Source organism: Hylaeus volcanicus, chromosome 7, assembly GCF_026283585.1.
Source record: "Hylaeus volcanicus isolate JK05 chromosome 7, UHH_iyHylVolc1.0_haploid, whole genome shotgun sequence".
Taxonomy (NCBI): domain Eukaryota; kingdom Metazoa; phylum Arthropoda; class Insecta; order Hymenoptera; family Colletidae; genus Hylaeus; species Hylaeus volcanicus.
Window position 1 is genome coordinate 5,274,338 of NC_071982.1, and position 23,058 is coordinate 5,297,395.

General features: G+C 48.9%; 3 protein-coding genes across 7 annotated transcripts in view; 2 read left to right on the top strand and 1 right to left on the bottom strand.

The window, feature by feature from the left end:
• Positions 1–18,803, top strand: part of LOC128879395 (TWiK family of potassium channels protein 18) — a 32,040-nt gene extending 13,237 nt beyond the window's left edge. Inside the window, exons 1-6 of one of the 5 annotated variants that reach the window (XM_054128487.1) lie at positions 154–1,522; positions 15,945–16,373; positions 16,533–16,878; positions 17,093–17,484; positions 17,653–18,100; positions 18,551–18,803. In XM_054128487.1, the coding sequence (XP_053984462.1) occupies positions 16,116–16,373; positions 16,533–16,878; positions 17,093–17,484; positions 17,653–18,100; positions 18,551–18,663 (1,557 nt within the window). In that variant the 5' untranslated portion in view covers positions 154–1,522; positions 15,945–16,115 and the 3' untranslated portion in view covers positions 18,664–18,803. Of the gene's footprint in view, positions 1–89; positions 1,523–15,944; positions 16,374–16,532; positions 16,879–17,092; positions 17,485–17,652; positions 18,101–18,547 lie in introns of those variants that run through there. The other 4 variants (XM_054128485.1, XM_054128486.1, XR_008457624.1 and 1 more) reach the window with 4 other exon arrangements.
• LOC128879905 (uncharacterized) lies at positions 18,664–20,504 on the top strand (the record flags this gene model as incomplete). Its single annotated transcript, XM_054129464.1, has 1 exon — positions 18,664–20,504. A coding segment is annotated over one exon (540 nt), but the record flags the coding sequence as incomplete, so codon positions are not given.
• A 209-nt stretch (positions 20,505–20,713) lies between these two features.
• LOC128879397 (uncharacterized) lies at positions 20,714–21,949 on the bottom strand. The gene is made up of 2 exons (XM_054128491.1): positions 21,358–21,949; positions 20,714–21,054 (listed from the first exon to the last, which is right to left on the bottom strand). Exons 1-2 carry the CDS (start codon positions 21,593–21,595, stop codon positions 20,921–20,923), a joined length of 372 nt encoding a protein of 123 aa, XP_053984466.1. The 5' UTR covers positions 21,596–21,949; the 3' UTR covers positions 20,714–20,920.
• Between the last annotated feature and the right edge of the window lie 1,109 nt (positions 21,950–23,058).

Consider the following 23,058-nt stretch of genomic DNA (forward strand, 5'->3'; position numbering starts at 1 on the left):
TAGCCATCGTACAAAAAATTTGTAGGTACCAAAAAAGATTCTAAATTCAACATTCAGTCATACTTGTAGTATACATTTTTCTTTTAAAGCCAACGATAAGCGAGATATCGTCCCTGCAACTTGAAAAACTAGTTTCCACCCCTCGTACACAAGCATCAGCGTTAAAAAGGAACACTTGTCCGTTCCTTTCCACCGCTACGTGCCACCATGTGCCAAGTTCCACAAAAATCAACGCGTAACAGTTGGCCGATGTCCTCGCGAGTCCGCTCGAGTGTCTGTTCCCGAGGACCCTCCTGAAAAATAAAATTTCTGCCCCTGCTCGGCGACCTGTCCCTGTTTGTTATTACGGTAACTTTTTGACCCCTGTACGTGACACGTAGCGGGGATGGCCACGTAAAAAGAAGGTCGACGCGAAAGATCGCGCAGAGGTCCGTTGGGTCGCGTGGCCTCGGCCTTCGTCGTCCCGCGCTCCGTGGCGAAAGACGAAGGAGACAGAAGAGCGCGTTCGGCGATGAGAGCGCGCTGGGAGAGGGTGGGGGAGTTCTGGAAATAGCAGGAGAGGTTGTCGGAACGGGGCTGCGGCGTTCCTTCATGCGGCGATCGGACCGCACGAGGCCGCGCACGCGCGTCGTGTCCCTCGACGACTGATCCTGCGCCCTGCGCACCTTACGGGGTGCGTCCGTGCCGGCGACGCTCTTCATGGACGGCAGACAGTTCCCACGGCACTCGACGGACGCCGTTTCTCGTCCAAGCTCGTCTCTGCTCGACTCTCGCGTCGATACCTCCGCGACCTAACCCTGACCGGACCAGGCGTCCAGATCCGCGCCACTCGAACGCGTCCGCACGTTCGTCGTGCACTTCTGGCAAGCACGCGTCGTGATCTCGAAGATGCTGCGTCGCGACCCAGCGCGAGTCAACGTGGCAAGCCACTAAAGGCCTCTGACGGACCAGGAACTCGGAACAGCCTCTGCCCATGGCTCTGACGGACCGTGTTCCACCGATCCACGATCGCTCGTCCGAAGCAGCGACACCAGGTTCGACACCGCCGCGTCCAGACCTTCGGGCAATCGCCTCGTCGACCGCGGTTCGCGTTGCCCCGTCGCGGAGGTCGCGTCTGTGATGAGTAGCGAGTGACGCGGATCAATGTAAACGACCCCGCTGTCCAGCATCCTCGACGCAAAGTAGCCAACAAAGGGCGGAATCGGAAGGGTGACCGTTGACCGCTGTCGTCCCACTGTCCAGGAACACCCTGTACCGTGGACTGGTATTTCGCGAGATCGGAAAGTGTTCCTCGTGCGCGACGTCCTCGTCCGCGGTTTGGATCGGATAGAAGCCGGCGTTGATTCGAGGGGATCGCGAGTTCGTGGCTCCCCGCGGGCTTCGTCGACTGGAAGAAGACGGGGGATCCACATCCAGTCGGATTCGATCAGGAAAAGTTTGCCCCGGACTGACATGCCTCGCGAAACGTCTGTGGGAAGTTGAAGGCTGCTACGATACGGACGGGAGAGCGATCGCTGGTAAGGTAAGTGCCAAGTTACCCAGGAGGGTGGGAGTTTGGAAGAAAGTTTTTCGAACGTTTCCGAATCGATGCGTCACCACCACCGAGACACCTCGTGCACACGTTTAGGGACACGCACGCGATTTTTATCGCGTTGCCGCAGTTCCGGACTGCCCCGCGTCTTGTTCCAACTCCTACCGTAAGAAACGAGGTAGCCGCGAAGCGATTGTACACCTGAAGTCGATGAATCGCGACGGGTAGCATTGACAAAACCGAAGTAGGCGCTACGAAGCTACGGTCCAAGTCGTTTAAACCTTGTGACGATAAAAAGAATTGTTCCCAAATAGTGCTACCCTTAGCCAGTCTTCAAGTAGACGGGTTCCTGATTGAATCGTGCTGTTTGTGCAATTTTACTCTCTAGCTCATCCAACATCTCTCTTTTCACCAAACGCTACCCCAAAAGCCTACATTCCTCCTGACAAAGAAAAAACTATCATAAAGCAACTCTATCCCTGGAATCAATCCCAAGGACCTCCATTGGTAAACCTGGGGTAGTCAGATGTTTAATCCTCAGTCTCGCTCTCCCTACAGGGTTTGCTTCACTGGGCCATCACCTGCATGGCCCCAAAAGAAAAAGATTAACAAAACCAAGCCTCGGAACTGGAGTAACTAGTCCTCCTGGTAGGGGAGAGGGGGTGGGAAGTCACTCGAGGAGGGTAGTTTCGTCGTGTTCGCGGCAAAAGCTGGTTTCGCTGACGAGTTGCCGGGTGAGCGAGCCGGAAGTGCTAACAAAGACGGGACATTTATCGGAAGCTGTTAACGCGGCTGGCTCGAGACAACTGCGAAATTACTCGGCGAAGCTTAAAGAGCTTAACGTTGCCCAGTTCGAATTGTATTCTCGTGGACGTTGCGTGGACCGGTTGAGTTTGGTCTGAAAGCTGAGGATACGTGGATAGGTAGACCAATAGTAGCTGAGGATATGCTTTAGAGATACAGGAATGGTTGGTGGAGTACTTAGGGAAATGGGGATCGGTTGGTAGCTGAGCTTTGGAAAAAAAAATATATATATATATATACATGTCGAATTGAGTAACCTCCTTCTTTTCGAAGTCGGTTAAAAATGAGGATGAGTTGGAATCTGTACCTTGCGACACGAGGACTACTTGGAGGACATGCTTTGAATCTTGAAGAGTAAGAATGCATACTTTGAACGTCGAGACTAAATCAAGAAACATTCTTTGTAGTAGATATACTTTTGAGAGGCTGAATTGAAGCTTTCGAACATCGAGGCTACGCCAGTGTATTCGCTTAGAACACGAGGGATGAACTGAAACCTATACCTCGGGAAACGATTAACTACGAACATTGATGTAGCTCGCAAAGCGTGATTGCGAGGAGACCCTAACCGTGGCAGAAAGCAGAGGGTAAACCGAAAATAAACTGCTCGTTCACGCGAGTAATGCTCCTGCCGGTCGTTGTTCGATCCGCAACAGTCGCGGCTGTCGATTCGTCAGCGAAATTCGCTTTTACTCGGTGGAAAAGCGCAGGCGTCGCACCCACATAGATAATTCATAATGACGTGGCAGGCTATAGTTGTCATTCCTGCCCACGGAAGCTTCCACGGTTCCTCCATCGACCCTTTTCTTTTCCTTTTTGCATTCTCTCTCTTTCTTCAGCGTCTATCTCGCCATGCTCCTTCCATTCGGGACTTTTTCTGCCTCCTCGAGTAACTTGTGACTCCACGAGCACCGTGTCATAGATCTTTTAGCGTAATTGGTTCCGTGCACGTTCCGTGAGGACGATACGCGAGCTCTTTATTTTATTCATCCTCCTCCACTATTGTTTCTATTGGTATTAGAGACGACGTAGGGTTCCTAATGTAGAAAAAATTGTAAATGTTCATCGTACGATGTCTATAGTTTCGTACTGGCCCCTTTTGAATTTCGCGCCTGAAAAAGGCAAAAATGGTGCTGTTCGTTTATTCGTCATCTTTCCTTTATTCAAATGAACATAACTTTTATAGATAATTAGGTTTTCAATTGAGTTTTCGTTCTGCATTCCTACTTCTCGATCAATGAATAAATTAAAATGAATGGGAAAAGATATTTTTTAGGTTAGGTCTCAACACGTTCTAATCTAAACCCGTATCGGAACGCCTCCTTTGAAGATGTCCTTTGAATTTACTAAGACCGTCGAATCCTTCGAGATTTCTCAATTGAGCGCACCGAAGTAGAAGGTAAGCAGCTTCGCTCGTATTAGAAGCGTGAAGTGAAAATTGTTCAACTGGAGAAGCAGTTTGTTGAACTTGTATCGTTCGACGTGTTTATCCACGCCACTCCATTACGTTGAATGATCTATCGAGTTTCGTTCGTTCCACTCCTTCACCCAGCGTGGAAAGGACAACATTAAGTCCTGTTGGTCGGTATTTCTCAAACCTTACCCACGGCTGTCCACTCGAACTAACCACTTGACTCGGTAGCCCATCAGCCTATCGTGTAACCTCCTTTCGCTAGAGTTGTTTGGGGTATCCCGTATACAATGAACGATATCTCGCTTATCGTAGCTTCTACGAGAAAAGTGTACATAACAGAACTTACTGCAAATTAAATTCATCAACTTTTTTATTGCATACAAACTTACGCTAGAATCGATAGTAACCGAGATATCGACTCTTTCTTGGATACACTGCGTTTGCAAGAAATATCGCAACATAATTTATTTTTAAACTGTTTGGTCAGTAGTTTCGACTATCAAGACACATTGTTATGTTGCTTTTTTCGGGCAAGGAGTGTTCAATTTTTTTTACCAACTAAACAGAGTGCAGACCGGTTACTTTCGAGAGCTCGTAATCCTGAGGGTCTTCAGCAAATGGGCTCCCCTGCTCCACGTTCTCCTTCCTCTCTTTCTTTTTCGTCCAGCCGGAAGAAGAGGGATTAAGGGTAGACTTACGCGGGTATCCTTCCCGTTCCTTGGTCCTTTGAGGCCTTTATTAGCGGCGTTTATGTACTCGGGGCTTGTGAAATACTCCTTCTGGAAACTTATCGCCCCGGGCATTTCAAATAACACCCTTCCCACGGTGTTTCCTCCCTTGCACTCACGCGCGCTGTTTTTCTCATCGCGCTGCCGCAGTCTGCGGCGTTCAACCTGCAAGTTAATTAACCCTTTGTGCGCGGATCTAAGCTCTCCTATATCGCGCCAGACTATCTAAATTAAAACCAGAAACTATCACTAGTTACCTCTGACTATATAACCGACAGTTTTGGAAATTTTCCATTGTTCTTTCCCTCGATTTCTTTCGCTGTTAATTTAGTTCGTCCCCCGCCACAAACGTGTCGTGACGTTCGGGAACTAGGAATATTTCAGGCAGAGTTTACTTTCCGAAGCAGGGGGCAATTAGGCGATGGCGAGGCATTACTTTCCCCGCGTTTTCACCGAGTCGACGGGTTCGATTCGTTCAACGGCGAAGGAAATGAGGAAAGTTACGTTCGAGAGGGCCAAGAAAACCGTGCAGTGTGAAAATATTTTCTCGCGGCGTTATCGAGTTTCCACCATTCATTCCGTTCGAATGCGCTCGCCGTGAAAAGCGTCGTTGCGATGGAAGTTACGCCGGGCACCTTATAGGGTGGACCGACAGGGACGTTAAGAAGAAGTTAAGGACTGCTTTATATCGCTTGGAGTCGCCGGAAATCCCAACGTAGCGCGCATCTGTCTGCTACCGAAACTTCCTACCCGTTTAATCCCCTTAATTTACGTTCGGATATCGAGAAATTTTCCTTGGATTTCCTTTGCTCGTTAGAATCGACTATGTACAGCGCGATACGAGGAACTCCGTTATAACTCCGTTTAGAACAAAAACACAGGACACTTGGAAGATAAAGACTTTGGGAAAGTTTTACGTTAAATGTCTTCCTGGATATTAATCGCCTAGGCCGCTAGTTTAATGTTTACCTTGGTTGATTGGATCGACTGAACCTGAGATAGGAAAGGTATCAGAAAGTATGCTGGAAATACAGCACACTAATCCATCTGAGGACTGACAATCTTCTCAAAGCGAATAAGGCATCAGATAACGCGATAGAAATCATCTTCCACGCTAACTTCTATAAGAAGACGAATTCCTGACGTAACCTCTAAGCTAAATCATGCACCACATAGGAATACAATCGAAGCAGACCGGGGAAGATCAAACTGAACTTCAGTCCGCCTAAATCTTCGCTGGCCCACCTGAGTTGTCCGTTTGATTCGCTAGGTGGCGCGGCGGCGCGGAGCTTCCCAAGTGGCGCTAGCTGTACGCACCGCTTTAAGGCTCAGTCCTGGGCAACAGAGTAGCCGACCTATTCGATGAACGTCGACGGACGATCGACAGATAGTAAACTGACTACAAGTATTACAAGAACAGTCCTAAAGCGTTTAAGCTTCGCGAAGAGCGACGAAGTTGGCGATTAATTGCTCGGTTAATTGTCTCGCGAAGTAACAACGGTGAAAGTTCGCGATGGTGATCGGGTAATGTCGTCAGGCGCGGGAGGGAAGCGAATAAATCGTTGGAGTTGCAAGGTTTGTAAACGGTGGCGGTATTTATAGTTGTAGCGGGGGTGGGAAGGAGGTAAGGCGAGGCGATAAGGGAAGAAGGGCCGACGGGTTTGCAGGAGGGGTTAAGGAGAAACCAGAAGCAGCCTTTTTATCCTCGGAGCTGCGATGGAAGAGGTTCTCGTTCGCAAATGAGGCACGAGCGGCGAGATAAGAGTAGAAAAGCCGCGGGCCAGGCCAGGGTCGAGCGTATACACGAATAAAGGGCGATCAAACGCGATAAAAACTCGGCTCGAGAACCGATAAGACCTAATTGAATGTTCCCTCTCGATTTTAGCTGGCCATAAAGCCGGAAACTTTAGACGAGGCCTGGCCTCTGCCGATAACCCTGCAGCCCCCTCTCCCCGTACAATCCCTACACTCCACCGTTCGACACACATTTCGCTTTTTGCATAACCTACTTTGCGACACACGGTGCGCATCGTAGATTCCTTTTCAGACGCGACGCGTGGACCCTCGCTTCGCATGGCTAGTATGAGCGGCAGGCTTCAGTCCATTTACGAGGGTCCGCCGCGACGGTGGCTCCACCTGGGCGACGTAAGAGGAAGAACTTTCTCTATTATGATAGTTGAAAGAAACTATTGTAACGTTTACTGCGAAATTCTGCTAGGAAGAGAAATTATAGGGGCTACCAAGGTCGGAATTAACGACGCCATCTTGTCAATTTAGAATATTTTTGAATTATCTCGATCCACGCTGTAAAGAGTCATCTGGTGGTTACAAAAAGCTTCGGTTATTCGACCTGACTCGATCTGAAGCGGAGGTACCCTCCTCGTTACACAACCACCGCCATTTTTTTTCTTAATTAAGCATATCACCGACATCATTTACTTTCTCGACCCAAAAAAAATATTTCTCGAATCTCGAAAACATGCTAAACCGTCCATAAAAATCTCGAATGAATCGACCGTGCCGTTTGCCCGGAATAAATTCCTCGAATGCTACTGCCTTGGTAGAGGAAAATCTGACGTTCCACGCGCGAGGATCTGGTAATACTATCACGTCTTCCGCGATCCCCCGGTAATTACAATCATCAATCTCCCTCGGAAACAAAGGCGCAAATGAAACGTGAGTTTATAAAACGCCCCGCCGAAGGGAAAGTGCACGGGAGTCGGGGGACGGGATTGCGGTTCGACGACTCGGCGCTTTTATCCCAAGCGCGACGGAAACGAGATTTATCGGCGCGGCCGCGCCGGAGGGGAAGAACCGAAATCGTTCCTCGAATCCCGCGGAACCGTGTCGGATTTTCGTCGCGTTTCGCAGACCAGAGAGTAAAATCGAGAAGGAACTCCTCGGTAAACCAGAGTTAGGAGAGAAATGTCACTCGGAAGCGAGGCACCCAATGAAATTTCGCCCGTCTCGCGGGGTTCCCCTTTTTCCCTCGCAGGGTGTCCTCCGGCGTTTGCCACCGGCGCAGAAGGCAGAATTTTCCCAGAAAACTTCGAACCCGTGGGTGATACAAGGGGAAACACTACTGTAGAGATAGATTTCTTTTATTTAAGTTACTTAAAAATATAGTCATCTTCAATATTTAAAAAGCGGTTGATCAGCGGCTTAGTTAATGCGATTACAAAATTTGTTGTAAGAAGAAAATTAAAATTAAGCTGTAATAGCTCGAGCTGTCGCATGCACCAGTATGAAAGACCGGAACAATCATTTGGAGGTTATAATGGTACAATTCCTCACCCGAGGTCATACCCCAGCACACTTCGTACCTTGTGATGCAGCTCAGAAGGTGGTGAACTGGACCACACACTGTTTTCTCCAGTCGAGAACTTTCTGCAACTCGCACCCCATTGTTCAACCGCTTATATAGGCCTGAATCAGAGTTAAAGACAGCCTTGCCCTCGCTAAATAGAATGAAAAATTGGAACGGCTGAACCTCTCACCTGCGACGTCCGCGCAGCTTTCTAATTGACGCTAAGTAACGCGCAACGAGGCCAGATTACGTGCCTTGGGGCTATATACAAGGTAGAGAAGTTACTGTTATTTGTCTGCGGGGATTCAGTTGACGCGACAAGCAGATAGTTACGGGCTCGTTATCTCGTGTGAGCAGACGCATTTAATTCGAGACACTTGAACTCTTTCCGCTGTGGAACCCCGACGATTGCCGGGGTAGCTCGAAGCTGGCGCGACTGCACCAAATAATCGCATCATCTTGGAACGACTCGAAGATACTGGGGTTTGGGTAGGCTCGAATATGCTGAACCGATCGTTGGATCAGTAGGGGTTGTTGGTACATGTTGGTAGATGTTGGTAGACGATAGGTAGCCTAAGGATTCGAGTTGTGCTATTAAAGTGTGGTGGCACCTCTTGTGCTCACCACTAGAGGGCCATCACCACCATAAAAGTAACAGAGGTAGCATGAGGACAACAGGTGTGTAGGAAGCTGAAGATGTGTTGGAGACCATTAGCTATGAGGCGAGAAGTAAAAGGAAGCCTAAGTGGGGAGGTGGAAGAACAGCTTGACCTCAAAGACGACAGGGCCTTACGATACCATGGGGCTACCATAGGGGTTGCAAGGATCCATCCCTCACAGGCCTCAGGAATGGTCACTCAGCTATGGGGTTCCAGTTTTGATCCATCCCTTTTCTATCCTAACACCACAGAAGAACTAGTGTACACCTAGTCAGACTTAAACCTCATGGTGCTCGAGGCCTACCAGGTGAACAGTCTAGTCGAAGATAGAGCAACTCAAGCATCTATCAGACAAAAGGATAAACGAATTTTCGACGTGCACGGTGCTAAGTCATGGGGATTGAATCAAGCAAGCAGCACGCGAATCTACGTTATCGAAAGCGTCATTCAGCCCAGGGAGCGGGGACACGGTCAGGTTTAATTAAAAGGCGGCTCCATAAATCTCTCGACCGGCAAGCGGGACCGTAAAGAGTCCTTTAAACGACTTATTGGTTCTCGACCTATTTCCTTAAAGGCTTCCGCGACTTTCCAGCTCTTCGTCTCGTTTCGCCGATTCGCCCATTATACGCTCGAAAGGATCGTCTCGAGACCGATGGTGTCCCCCTCTACTAGGCGACGTGCTCCGACCCCGACGACCACTGCTAATTTGGCGGAACCTCAGACACCCTATAGACTTAGTCGTCTCCGCTGTAAGCGTCTGTGCAGCCGTTGCTACAGGTTCAAGTTCGGATATGGCAAGTGTTTTGGCATTGGCTACAGGACGCTACATGGATTCCGCTAGTAGGCTACGTGGCAGGGGTTGCGTACATTCAAGCTCTCTTCGACTTAATTCCAACAAAGCTGGATCGGATTAATCCTCCGCCTAGGCTACGTAGTTCCGAGGGATGTAGTGCCTGACGCCCCAATTAAATTCAGCTAACTGTTTAGCTATGGCATCGGATAGACGATAGAATGTACCCTGACTCGAGGACCCCGCGCACTCGGCAAAGGTAACATTGTCGAGGATGGATGCCCCGTCTCCCAAAGAAAGTTCTGCAAACGAACCCACAATGATAAGCCTCGTTATAGACGGTGCCATCCGGTCTATCAGACGACGCACTAGAGCCTGAACGTAGACTGGTAATTTGGCGAAACTCCGGGCAACAGGGAATCGAATCTAAACGGATTCGACGAGCCTACCCACGCCTGGTGTCCGCCTTTAGTTAGCGTCTCGCTTTCTTCGCGGTTCCTCCACTCGAGCCACCTCCTTCCAGTTCTTCGCGAGTTCGTCTTGCTCCGGAAATTCGGTCCAACGTCTCTTTGTGTCCCTCTCCCTCTCGCCCGTGCCACCGAGGCTGCAGACTCCCACGCCTCTAGCTGCTCCGGCTATCGATTGCAAGCTGCCAGGGCCGCGAAGACCCCTGGCTTCGTTGTGCTAACTCGTTACGCGGTATTACCAGCGTTGCCGATTATACTGCGACCAAACCACCCCTCCCCCTTTTTCTCTTCGCCCCACGTCTCCCGCCGTCCACTTTATTCTCATCTCCGATATCCCTTTCGAACCTTTGAGGTCAACAATCGTCGCCCCAGGTGCGTTGAAACGGGTTGCGCGAACCCTTAGGTCTTCCAAATTACGGGACAATCGTTCCCTCGGGTGTATTAAAGTATCCTGCTGAGAACCTTAGGCTATCCTACATTGTAGCTAGTTTATTAGTCTGAAAGAGAATGGGCGTTTCTTCGGATTTATTTTACCCTTCTAGAGCGATTTGTAATAGCGATAGAAAGATCTGTCTTATCGACTAAATGGTCTACGTTTTCGAGTATTATCGATAGAGTGGTCTGTAATACCAATAGAGCGACCTGCCTTATGGTTTAAGCATTCTACGTTATCGACAGTTTGCTTCACATCGAATATATAATACCTGCTGTCTCAAACATTCTCAACCAGTTGCTCTTCTGATTACAAACGCTTAAACGCTTGTCAGTTAATGACGTAACAGTTACAGTAACAGTTTATCAGGTCGGGATCAAGGAATTAATAATATCGAATCATGTAGCAATCAGGCTAACCTGAACCATTCACCAGCATACCTATTTCATTATCCTACGTTTCATACATATATTACATTACACATGAATGGTTTACCAGGTATCAAGTAATCCGATATTATTAATTTATCACAATTTGCCCGCGATAGCACGTGTATCCGACCCCAGACCAGGGTCCCTACGTTACCGAGTGACCCGTAAGAAGCAGGTTACATTGGCGCACAGTGGCCAATAAACAGCCCCTTGGCCCCTTATTTTCTCCCAAAGCGGCGTCCATTTGTCACCGTGGATGTCGCTTCTATCGTTCCGCGCCACTTAAATTTTTTCTCCTTTTGTTCCCCGCCCCGTACAGGGGCTCCGTGTCGCCTTATCGCCACATCTACGGCTCATTTTGTAGCTACTTTCTCACGCCCAGCAGGCCACTCTTTCTTTTTCGTATCCTGTCGCTCGTTATCTCCGCCCGCTCGCGCGCGCGTGCTCCTCTTTCCGCCTTTGTTACACCGATCCGTCTCTGTCTCGCGTTCCACCTCCCCGCCCCCGCCTCCTCTCTTCCAGCATGCACGTCGATTTTCCATGCACGGGAAAGTCGAAACGTCGGAAGGAAACACGGCGCACATATCGGAGCAATGTAATCCCGGATGAAATGTTTGTGTAACGCGAATAGAAGCGGTTGATTCGAATTCCCGGACGCACAAAGCTGCCCCGATAAATGAAATTTCTTCATGCCCCCCGCCCCCGTTCCACCCGCCCCCTAAACACGCCACTTCGACAGGGCTAAACGCAATGGCAACTTTGCGCGAACTTTCCCGAGTTCACGCACTGCCGTGACGGATTTATCGGGAGCGATCTACTGTACCAGTAGATCGATCTACGTTATCGACCAAACGTTCTGTGTTACCGAGGCTTGCCGGTAGAGTGATCTTGAATGTTCTACATTATCGAGAGAACGGTCTACCTTATCGACTCTACTCGATGCACTCTTATTTAAAAATTCGCCAACGTCGATGACGCTAGCATTCCTTTCCATACCGTTCATGGGCGAATAAATGTAGACCGAAGGGGTCTGTTTCATAAAACGCGGCTGAAACATTCGAACATTCGTCGAAGCGTACGGGATCGATCATCCGGGCGGGGGATAAGTCGCGCGTTGCTCCTCGAGTTCTGACGTTCCCCTATCCCCATTATCGTTCGATCGCTCCAGCCACGCGGGAGCCATTGTTTAGACGCGATTCACTCGGATTATCTTCCCCGTGTTAATTAGTTACGCGCGTTACACCTCCGTCGAGGTGTGCGCATCACATAAATTCCAATTAGGCTGGCCTATTCGCGAGGGACTCGGGATCCCTCGCGAACTCGATCAAATTGCTCGACGTTTTACAAGAACGTTCGGCGACTGAACCCTGGCTGCGAGCATTGACAATACTCCCACAAAGATGTAACAAGGAATACGTCCGCTTGAAACGAACATAGCTACTTTCTGCTACTAGCTGCCAAATTAAATCTCCGGCGAAGAAGCCTATCTCCAATGAAATGGCACGTTCTAACATTCCTACGGATTGATCAGTAAGCTTTTTTCCGTGTTCCTCTCTTTACTTGGAGCGCAGAACGCGGCACAATTCGCCTCGATACGAGGAATACGTTGAATCGCGAATTCATCCGAGTAGGTGCATAACGCTCGAGAACGTCCCAGCGTGCATCCGTGACGTCGACGTCGACGTCGCCGTAGGACGCTCGCGGAAGGAGGGATACCACGACGACCCACATTCCGTCGAATTTAATTTCATGCCTTATCTCTGGTAACCACGGTACAATGCTTCAACTGGGGCGGCTGCGAAACCTTCTATCTTCCCCTTGTACGCTCCACATACACCGTCGCAACCTGCGCAACCCCGTCACGGTGTCTCCTTTCCTATTTGCAAACGTAATTTTTATCTGCGTTTCCACCACGAAATATTCGTCTCCCACGTTTTACACGATGTGTCAGCGACCCGTGGATACCATTTTTCCGGCTCGATTCGTCGCAAACCAAAGTACAAACATTTCCTAACCTCAAAGTTTTCTTTCGGTCGGTTTGGAACGTTCATTATTTTTATTATTCCTAGGACGACACTGTTCGGATAATAGAAGGTTTAGTTAAGCGTTGCGCGGGTAACAAAGGTTCCGTGTTAAAGAAGAAGACGTGAAGCAAGGCTCGACAACCTAGTTTCCTTTAACGCGAGGCATGTACACAGAGGGTGACAGCTATTTACACGCGCTCGTTTCCATCCCTTCCACACCCTTCGGTTAATGAACGATCCACGGAGCTCTATCTAATATACGCACTGACGTAAACCACTGTGCATTTCAAAGGGAAATAGACAATTTGTCTACGGAAGGAGTATGGGTCATGTTTGGGTCAGACGTCTTAATCAGATTAGGCTTGTGGGATTCTCATGGACGTTGTGGTGTCGGTTCTCCGTAAGGGAGAGCAAGAGAGGAGAGAAAATGATAGGTGCCTTTTGTTCTGGGCCTGCTAATCGACAACTTTAAAAGTCGAATGTCTCAAGAATTAACGACGTGAGGTCTGCGTTGGGTCCTGGCCTTTTCTTTTTAAAATTCCTACCAAAAATATCGAGTTTCCCATGTAGTCATCCTTCGCCAGCCACAGGACGTGCTATAGTACATCCGTCTAAATATTCTTTTCGTATCTTCGCAGGAAATAGCTCTTCGGAAATAACCCAATCGGTCACTTCGTATAAATCACCCCGGCTGCGAACTCCCATTTCCTCAATGGACGCTGAAAAGAATCGCATCCCGGTCCTGTAGCCTGTATTTTTCAATTTCCTGCCAGCGAGCGTCCCATTACGGGGGAGTTAATAATCGGACGGCTCGATTTCCCGAAATAAATGTCCCGCTTTCGCGCTTTTAACCAGCCAGCAAAAGTTGGATGGGAAGCGCGGCCGGAGTCGGTGACTGATAAAGCGATCGCGTCCCATCGCGCGTACACGGACGTGTTACGCGGCAGAAATAGCCTCACAATCGACCTCCAGCCGCGTATCCGCCTCCTACACGGTGCAAGAGCCCCTCCTGGTACACGTGCTTTGTAACAGACGTATGTAACCGCGCGACTCAGCCAACACGCACGCTATCGCGCACGGTGGACTACATACGCCGCGAACTGCCCGCTCCTCCGCCTCGCTGTGTCCACGCTCGTTTCAATGCTCGCGTATCTGCGTGTAGCTATCTCTTTCGCCTTTTGACCAGACGGGCCAACCGCGGGGAACTGTCAGGCAGTTGGGAGTCGACGCCGCCATTGCACGAGGCCGCCATTGCAGGCCCCGAGCAGGGTTGCCACGAGTCGAGGGAAATCGGCCCGCGTTGGGCCTTACGCGACGTATTGAGGTACGCTGGACAGGGGGGTAGCAAAGTGGTGCGTATAAGGAACAAGGATACAGCAATTCGTGACGCCGCGCTTGGCTCAACGCAACCTCGCGGAAAGAATTCAATTGAAAAGGGATGACTATCGATCTTCGAGATTTAATGTACCGAGGTCAAGGGATGTTCCGTAGGGGATCCCTAATCGAGGGCACGTTCATCCTGACGGAATCTGTTTCAAACTCTCTGTTGAGTCTTCGCTAGCAGACTCGGCACAAGAAACAAAGATACAGCGATGTAGCTTCCTTCCTAGCTCTGTGTGACGTCACCAGACTCGTCAGCACACACCATGGAGACTGTTGTCATAGGACTGTCGACATAGGACGTTGACATCCGAGGACATGACTATTTCAGGACGTGGTCATCTCAGGACATGAATCCTAGAGCATTGGTCATCTCGGGATTATGCCTTCTCATGTATATATAGTTACGAGTATCCGTGAATAAATATGCATAGGCACCAACGACCAGAACGAGGATACGCCACCATGTCATCCACTTGCGTCGACATGTTTGCGATGTGACCTCGGGACGTTTGCTGATCTAGCAGCAGTTTACTTCGTAGTTTGTCGTGCTTTATACCGCGAAGGCATTCTATATCTCAGAGAGCACGACTGCGGATAACAAGGGGCACGAGCCCCTTCATCTTATAGAATGCATCGAGCAGTTGCCTTCCTTCCTCGAGGAATTCTTGTTTGACGGAACGACGTCGTTAGGATTTTTCCGTAGGAGGCGACGCGCACCAGAGAAAAGGAAATAAAGTACACCTCGAACGAGAGATAGGAGAGAACTGCAGGTATAACGAGGAGAATGCTCCTCTGTTGTTCCAATACGCTTTGAGGAATCCAGCTTCGAGACATCATAGAAACGATGATCCTACGGAAAAGTCGAAAACCATTGTCGTCAAAATTGAACATTGATTGGTCCGACACTATGATGCCGGGAGTCTGAGCTGGAGACCCGTCGTGTGCAGTCTCGAGGAAAGAATTCAGTTGAAAAGGGATGACTATCGATCTTCGAGATTTAATGTACCGAGATCAAAGGATGTTCTGTAGGAGATCCCTAATCGAGGGCACGTTCATCCTGACGGAATCTGTTTCAAACTACTCGTGCATGCATCGAAAATTCTGGCTTAAACAAATCATCGTCGGCGCGATTCTCTCTTCGCCGCGACAACTAACAGCGGCATTCAGGGCCAGACATCTGACGCACAGAATTTCCGGAAACAAGTTGCGTGCGGATGGCTTGCGTAACAACGTACCCGTAATTTTCGCGTCTCGTTTCGCTAGAATCGAAATATGCGAATATGTAGAGGAATTCGGATGACGTAATTTCGAATTAGTTCTGAAATCTAAATGAAAACAAGGACCGTTTAAACGAAAATCATCGGTTCGGAACCGGAAATGCTGTAGGATATTCGAAGGTCGTCTATATATTTTTCTAAACAACGGAATTCGATAAAGTAGCAAATTTTACGAGGAAAAGTATCAAGGTACACTTGTCTTAATCGCGATACTTTCAGAGATATTCGGCTCTGAATATCAGTCCTTGGATGGTTATGGGGTTGTCATAAGTTGAGCGAAATTGACTGCGTTGAGCCTTGCGCGACGCAATAAGGATTAGTAGAGGGTGAACCTAGTGTAGAGTGGCGCGTATAAGAAACAAGGATGCAACGATTTGTGACGTCAGTTCGGCTCAACGTTGGCAACCCTGTCCCTACACTCCCCGGTTTCTCCGTGGCCCTTTAACTCGGAAAACTCCTTATGTCATGAAGATATCCCGTGGAAGTTTCGAATTCCCTGGTTAGTTCACGATAGTATCTATCACTCGCGTTTAACCACGTGATCCCCAACGGACGCTTACACGGTAACGTCTAAGATCCGTTTACCCGAGGATCTTGGGGATCTCACACGAGGCCTTAATTGCCGAGTAAGGAGCAATTAGCCCGGCAGAGGGGGCGAGGGGACGTCTAATCGGATGACGCTAATCTCTGCGACAGGCTTGCCACCGCACCAGATGGACGAGGCTCGAGGGAGGATAGTGGAACGATAGGAGGCGACCGGTTGCGGCTGCAGCTGCGGCGTCGGTCGCTGCACCTGCAGCTGCAGCTGCGGCGACGGCGACGACGGCGACGCTGCCGGTAGCAGCGTTTTGATAAGACGACGGAACGATGCAGAGCACGGGCGACTACTATCAGAGGGCGCCGAGATGCTGTCCAGGAAGAAATGCAAATGCGAACGCTGAGGCCTTGCGGATCAGCACGTCCGTCAGGGGCGCGGAACTGCTCTGCTGTTGCTGCAGCTGCAGCACCGCGACGTCCACCAAGACGCCCGGACTTTTGGCCAGTCTGGGGGTCTGCGTTCTCGTGCTGGGCTACGCGCTGCTTGGCGCGTTCGCGTTCATGGCCTTGGAGGGTGGCCTCAAATCGGTGAGTGGACTTCTAGCAGCTTAGACTCTCTTAGGATCTTCCGAGGATTTCCCTCATTTCCATGGACCTATACCCCCCTCCCCAGGAGACACGAATTAACCTAGAGTATACGGTTCGGGTATCCCTGTATTCCCTCTGATAGAAATTTGCCTATTCCAGGATTCGACGAGCGAGCTGCTTCCCAGCGGCCCGAAGGCCGAGGGAGGATCGTACGTTGTGCCGAGCCTCGAGGATGACACCGTAGCCATGGAGCTCAGGGCGCGCACCGTGGAGAGGCTTTGGAGCATCACCGAAGATCTGAACGTGCTGTACAAAGAAAATTGGACGAGACTCGCAGCCAGAGAGGTGTTCGAGTTTCAGGAGAACCTCGCTCGCGGTCTTAGGCGGACTTCCTCGCAATACGAATCGTCGCGATCCAGGGATCACGCAATAGATAGGCGGCCGCACCGACGGTGGACCTTCAGCGGTAGCTTGTTGTACTCCCTGACGCTGATCACGACAATAGGTAATGTTCGCTATCTTGGTATATTTATCACATTCGATGCAACACTTGTAATTACAAACTGCCAACCGAGGGACTGAGTCTAAAACCTACTTACCTGTAAAAATCAAATCCTGTACAGATAGAAGGATGTCTACCTAATCTAAAGCCACGTACCTGATACTATCCATTGTCATCATAAACGATCCTAACATTAATCGCTCGATCGACGTTTCAGGGTACGGCAGTGTAGCGCCTCGCACGGTTTGGGGTCGTTTGATCACCATAGTTTACGCTCTGGCCGGGATTCCCCTGATGCTGGTCTATTTGAGCACGGTTGGCGACGTTCTCGCGAGGAGCTTCCGTCGTTTGTACGGGCGGCTTTGCAGGCCACGTAATTGCACGAGGAAGCAACAACCGCCGCCCCCTCCACCGCCAGTCGGCGGTATCATGAGCAAGACGTATAGATACGACAACCACGTCGACTCTAAATCCGGTAATTACTATTCGGCCAGCAGGGAGAGCTCCTGCGACGATTTAGGGACGCGGGGCACCAGCAGTGCGATTCTGCTGGATTGCGGAAGCGAAGGCCTCCTGCACGCTACCACCAGCTCTACTGCCGCCCTTCAGGTACGATACTCTTTAGGGTCATGTAACATCCACGTGTTACATTCGTATTATTAAAAACAACGGTGACATATTAGTTACAAATCCGCATTTAATTAAACGTCCCGGGTTCGAGAATCCCTTCTCTTAACAGGTCGTCTAGCCTATTTCTGACCTGGCTTATTGTTCCAGGACGTGTCGTCTGGCAACGGTAAACGCCACTTTCATCCGTGCTCCCTGTCCCTGTCGACGAGCTCGTCGCCCGGCTACGTGGTGGAGACGAACACCGTCAGGATACCGATAAGCCTATGCCTGGTGATCATGCTGATTTACATATGCGGCGGCGCCGTAATGTTCAATCGACTGGAGGGCTGGAGCCTTCTAGAAGGCGGTTACTTCTGCTTCACGAGCCTCGGAACGATCGGGTTCGGCGACCTGATGCCGGTCGGAAGAAACGCGGCGTCCGCCACCCTGGAGGAGCTCAGCCTGTGCGCCTGCTCGCTCTACATACTCGCCGGGATGGGCCTGATCGCCATGTGCTTCAACCTCGTCCAGGAGGAGGTGGTACGCGTGGTCAGGGTCTTCGGTAGAACCTGCGGCATGTCGTCGGGGGTGGTGGTCGGACCTATCGGTGGTACAGGTATCCCTGATGCAGGCATTCGACGGGGAACCGCCAGATCGTTCCGGGCGAGAAAGAATCTCCCAGTTCCGCTTTAGACCGTGACCTTGACACTTTGAGCCCGGCGACCGTACCGTCACCGGGTTAAGATACTTTTACACCTTAAAGCGTTCTTCGAGTATCCACTGCCAGAGATATCTTTCTACGTCTTTCTTTGCTATGCTATTATAATTCTGTAACCGTAAGGTTGAACTACGAGCAGGTGTCGGGCTCGATAGTGTCGAATGTTTGACGAGCAAACGTGTTACACTTTCCAAGAGAGCGGTACTGATCCAATCGCGTCGGGGATTTCGATCGAGCATCTTGACCACTCTGCATAAAACCCCTTCAATTAAAATCATTTGTCGTGCCACGCGTACCGAAGCCCCGGTGTCGGCGAAAGGGAGTGACCACGGCTCTGTTTTCCAGCAGGTGCCGGTCTTGGGCTCAAAGGCGACCTCGACGACGGCGGAGGCACCAGCGATTCGCGACTGTCCGAACAGGAAGACGAAGCAATCGCCATGTCCATGGTGCCAACATCCTGACAGCATCAGGCCAGGAGCCCCGGCGACGGGAAGCTCCTGGCCCACGCGTCCAACACTGCCATAAAGCCATCGCCCGGCCATCACTCTCTGCCACGCAAGAAAACGCCATCCGACGTTAGGAACGCCGCCTCAACGCAACAGTTTCAGCGCGCTCAGTCGCTGAGGCGGAGCTGCCTGTCGCCTACTCAGTATCATCAGCAGCAGCATCACGCGCATCGTCAGCAGGAGAGCTCGTTGCATTTCGAGTACTTTGTGCCGCGAAGCGTCAGCGAGTTCAACCTGGCCGCAGCGGCAGTCACCGACATTGCTGTCCCCCCGCCGCCGCCCTCGTCCGTTCTAAGACCCGCCTCCGCGATCACGCCCCCGGTCGCTTCCGTCGTGAACCCAGTCCCGTTGAACCAGTCGCGTCTATTGGAGTGCACCGCCACTACGACCAGGAGTCGCGAGAAGATGGTCACCTTCGAGGACGAGGGTGTTAACTGTGCCACCTCCACGCCCACCAGGAAGAACGTTTCCGCCCTCGACAATGTTTTCATGTGACGCTGCAATCACGGTTGAACGCGAGTGCCAGACTCCATGTGAACGTAGGCGGGGACGAGCTCTCGGGGCGTGGCCTTATCGCGAACCGATCAGAGACCACGCCCCTTAGACACAACGAGAATGATCGAAACGAATCGTTTTGCGCTCTGTTTGCTCAATGACGATGCTGGTCGATAAGATTGACGAAGGACGAGTATATAGACGTTCTTAGACAGGCGAAATCCGAGATGGAAGATTTATAAAAGGAAGGCGGTACTGTACAGGCCCATGAGAGAAACGCTGCGATGTGTAATGAAAACAGCGATTCTCGATTGTATGATAATAGATACTCTCACTGTTGGCGAGAAGAACAGCCTGCAGACGATGCAAGATGCGTTTGCTGGAAGACTAGGAACGCTGTTCGACGTCTACCAATGTCTCGAGGAACCGAGAATGTGTTGTATAACTCTGAGCCTTCGGAGCATTTCTTCGTCGATAGAACTGCTCGTGTACAGATCTTCTGGTTTGAAGATGTTCGAGCTAATTACGACAAGAGTGTCTCGAACGCGATCCCTGCAATTCCCGGTTCACGAGAGGCGGGAGGACCGCCTGAATGGAAAACAAAAAAAACACTAGATTTCTATCGTTTAAATTATAACAACCGTTACTGTAACACTAATTAATACTCTTAATCGCTGCTGATATTCTTCTTCTTACCATTATCGTTGCTAGGTTACACAGCTGCCCGCGAAACAGCGACTTCGCTGGCGAACATACTTTGTACGACGCGTCACGCGTCAAACATCTACGAACTATCGAAATATACGATTACGACGCCTCTTTCTCTTCCAGTTATCTTTTTTTCGAGACCTGATTGTACAATTGACCGAAAAAGTATGCGAGGTTCGATTTCGAGGGCTGACCAGTGCGTAATGGGCGTGGCGTACATTGAGAAGGTGGATACGCCAGGGTGGAACTTCTTACGGTCAGTCGTAGCGTAACTTGTAAGGAACTCGCGTTGGAAACTTGATTCTTTATAGTTTACAACCTTGAAATGCGCGTTTTGTCGTGATTATAGTCGGATCAAAAATTCGTTTGCATTTTGTACCTCTTGAAGGAATAATTCGGAGCGAGGAGTCGGGAGGTGGGCCAAGAGGCGGAGCAAAGAGTCGAGAGGTGGGGCAAGAGGCGGTACGAAGAGTCGAGAGGTGGGAGAATGGGTGATGAAACTGAACACTATACGGAAAAGTCACGATTGGTCAATAAATTCCGTTCCGACCAGATGAAAGCTGTGTATTACGTGAACACGTGAAACCCACTATAATAAAACAATATGTTCTCTTTCCTTTTCCGTCACGAGTGAGAAAAAAAATACACATAGTCCGTTTACAACGCTTCTCATTCATCTCTCCCATTCTAATTTTTATTTTTCAATCGTCAGGTTTCATTCTCGATATAATTATACAGCATTCACGTGAATTGTAATTTTGGGACATTCGAAATTTAAGGTAAGAAGTGTTTAAATCTTCTAACTATGCATTATATGAATTGTTGTAGGGCGTAGAACTAAACTGTTTATTTATTCTACTTTTATTTTTTTGAAGTTTGTACCGCAAGACTATTGGATTAAGTATCTAATAGTTTCGTTACACTATTTTTCGATGCATTGGTTATTAATTTCTGTGTGATAAGCACTTTAGAATTAATGTGTCGTTTAATCGACTAATCATTTTCAACGTTAATCGTCATCCTCTTCACAATAATCCCACTCCTCTTCTTGAGTACTTGGCTTAAGCGGTGGCGCAACCGTGCTCTCGTCCTCGATATTTGGAGTCGTGTTATAGTTACCAAAGCCCAGATTATAGAAAAACCCTATATTAAATAGAAACTTGTTTATATCGTTTGACCGACCAATATTTTCTAGCTTACACTGAGTTTGATATAATCTAGAACAGGGTTCGACACTGTAGAAAAACGTCGTAGTGGGACTGTCCCGATTTGTGGTAAGGTCTCTCTCTCTCCCCGTTCTTAGAAGGTGCAAGCGCGTTGAACCCTGCTCTAGGATATCTGTTTCTTTCGTAGATACAAAAAGAATTCAAAGGAAAGTTAAACAGTTAGGTTTGTTCGCCAAGAAACAAAATTTATCACGACATATTTTTGTTCAGATGTTTCAACCTTTAATTTTGCTCATGAAATCTTCTCCCTTTTCCTTATCGGTATCCTCTTCATCTTCGTTATCCGATGTCTGCTTTATATTTTGATAAACGGTACATCCTATGTCCATGGTATGATTAACTATGAATTGAATGGTACAGAAAACCATAAGGAGTAATATGGGCAGGCATAAGGTGCTCTCTACGTCATCCAGAAAATTATTCAACCACTCTGGTAGTAGTTCGCCACTCATTTTCATTCGGAATCGTTGTACTTGGTAAGCTTATGCGAAAACGTCCAAGCTAACCTTCGAATGTACAGTCGTTTTTCCTGTCTGAAGTACGAACAATATTATTTTGAGGCTAGTCGTTATCAGAATGAGCAGAAAACTGTTTTCGAAACAATTTCGTGAATCATATTCTTGTTAATTTAGCCAAAGAAAAATGTCATTGCCGAAACGCACGTCAGTTATGGCGTAAATTCATTCAAAAGCTGACTCTTTCATAAATGAACTATCGATACTCGAGCAATCGATTCCTGCGAGCTTCTTTCCACTTTATATATTATTCTACTACTAGATAGACCAATTTATATTCAGATGGTCAAAATTCTATCAGTTCAGATAGTCTCAGAACTTTGAAACTCGAAATATACATCTTAATACACATCTGTGAGACATATGGATCTAATTTACTGTTTAGTTTCCTAGATACGATTAAAAATAATGTTAATGTTTTTCGAAGTTTTGAGTCTCGGCGTTCTTTTCGATTTTATCACTCTTTGCCGAACTTCTGATGTCAAAATGTAAAATGCGGCCAAAAATAGATACGTACAACATTACCTTCGAGCCACCTCTTCGCATATCATGTTCTCCTGACACCAGGAGTAAAATTTGGGCCAGAATTTCATACGTACCAAAGATTCGAAGAGATGGCGGCATGAGGAATACATGGTACGTATGAAATTGTGGCTCGAATTTTACTCCTGATATCAGGACAACATGATATGCGAAGAGGTGGCACGAGGAATCTTTAGTATGTACGAAATTCTGGCCCGAATTTTACTCCTGATATCAGGAGGACATGATATGCGAAGAGGTGGCACGATTGCGCCTACGAGCAGGCAACCGGCCCGACATATATGTAAGTAAAGGTTCCCTAATTCAAGGGGCACATTTCCGGTACGTATGGAAATTCTGGCGCGGTTTTACATTTTGGTATCAGGAGAACGTGATATGCGAAGAGGTGGCACGTTTGCTCCTACGTGCAGGCAACCGTCCCGACATATCTGTAAATACAGGTTGTCCCTTCATTTCCTTCCACATTTCCCTTTAACGCCCCCCCCCCCCCATTTCCTGGTATATTTCCCTTTAGTTTTCCTCCATTTACTAGTATATTTCCCTTTAATTTCCCTCCATTACCTTGCACATTTACCTTTAATATTCCTCCATTTCCTGGTATATTTCCCTTTACTTTCTGGTACACTTCCATATAATTTCCCCTCATTTCTGTGATCCTTCCAGGTTTAACAATGTTGCAACGGCTCCGCTCAAAACTCAACAATGTTGCAAAGTCGAGTCGATTTTTCAGATTTGGTCACACTTTACAGTACTTCTGGCTTGCCACTTTGTTGTACTTCTGAGCGTTGCAACTTTGTTGAATTTTGAGCAGCGTCAAGTTCAACAATGTTGCAAATTGCTCCCCTCAAAACTACAACAATGTT

Bases quoted from the DNA above. Each gene is read 5' to 3' on its own strand.
- LOC128879397 (XM_054128491.1), bottom strand. From the start codon at position 21,595: ATGAAAATGAGTGGCGAACTACTACCAGAGTGGTTGAATAATTTTCTG. The intron at 21,055-21,357 runs GTTGAAACATCT...TATTTAATATAG, and splicing joins TTTCATGAGCAAAATTAAAG to GGTTTTTCTATAATCTGGGC.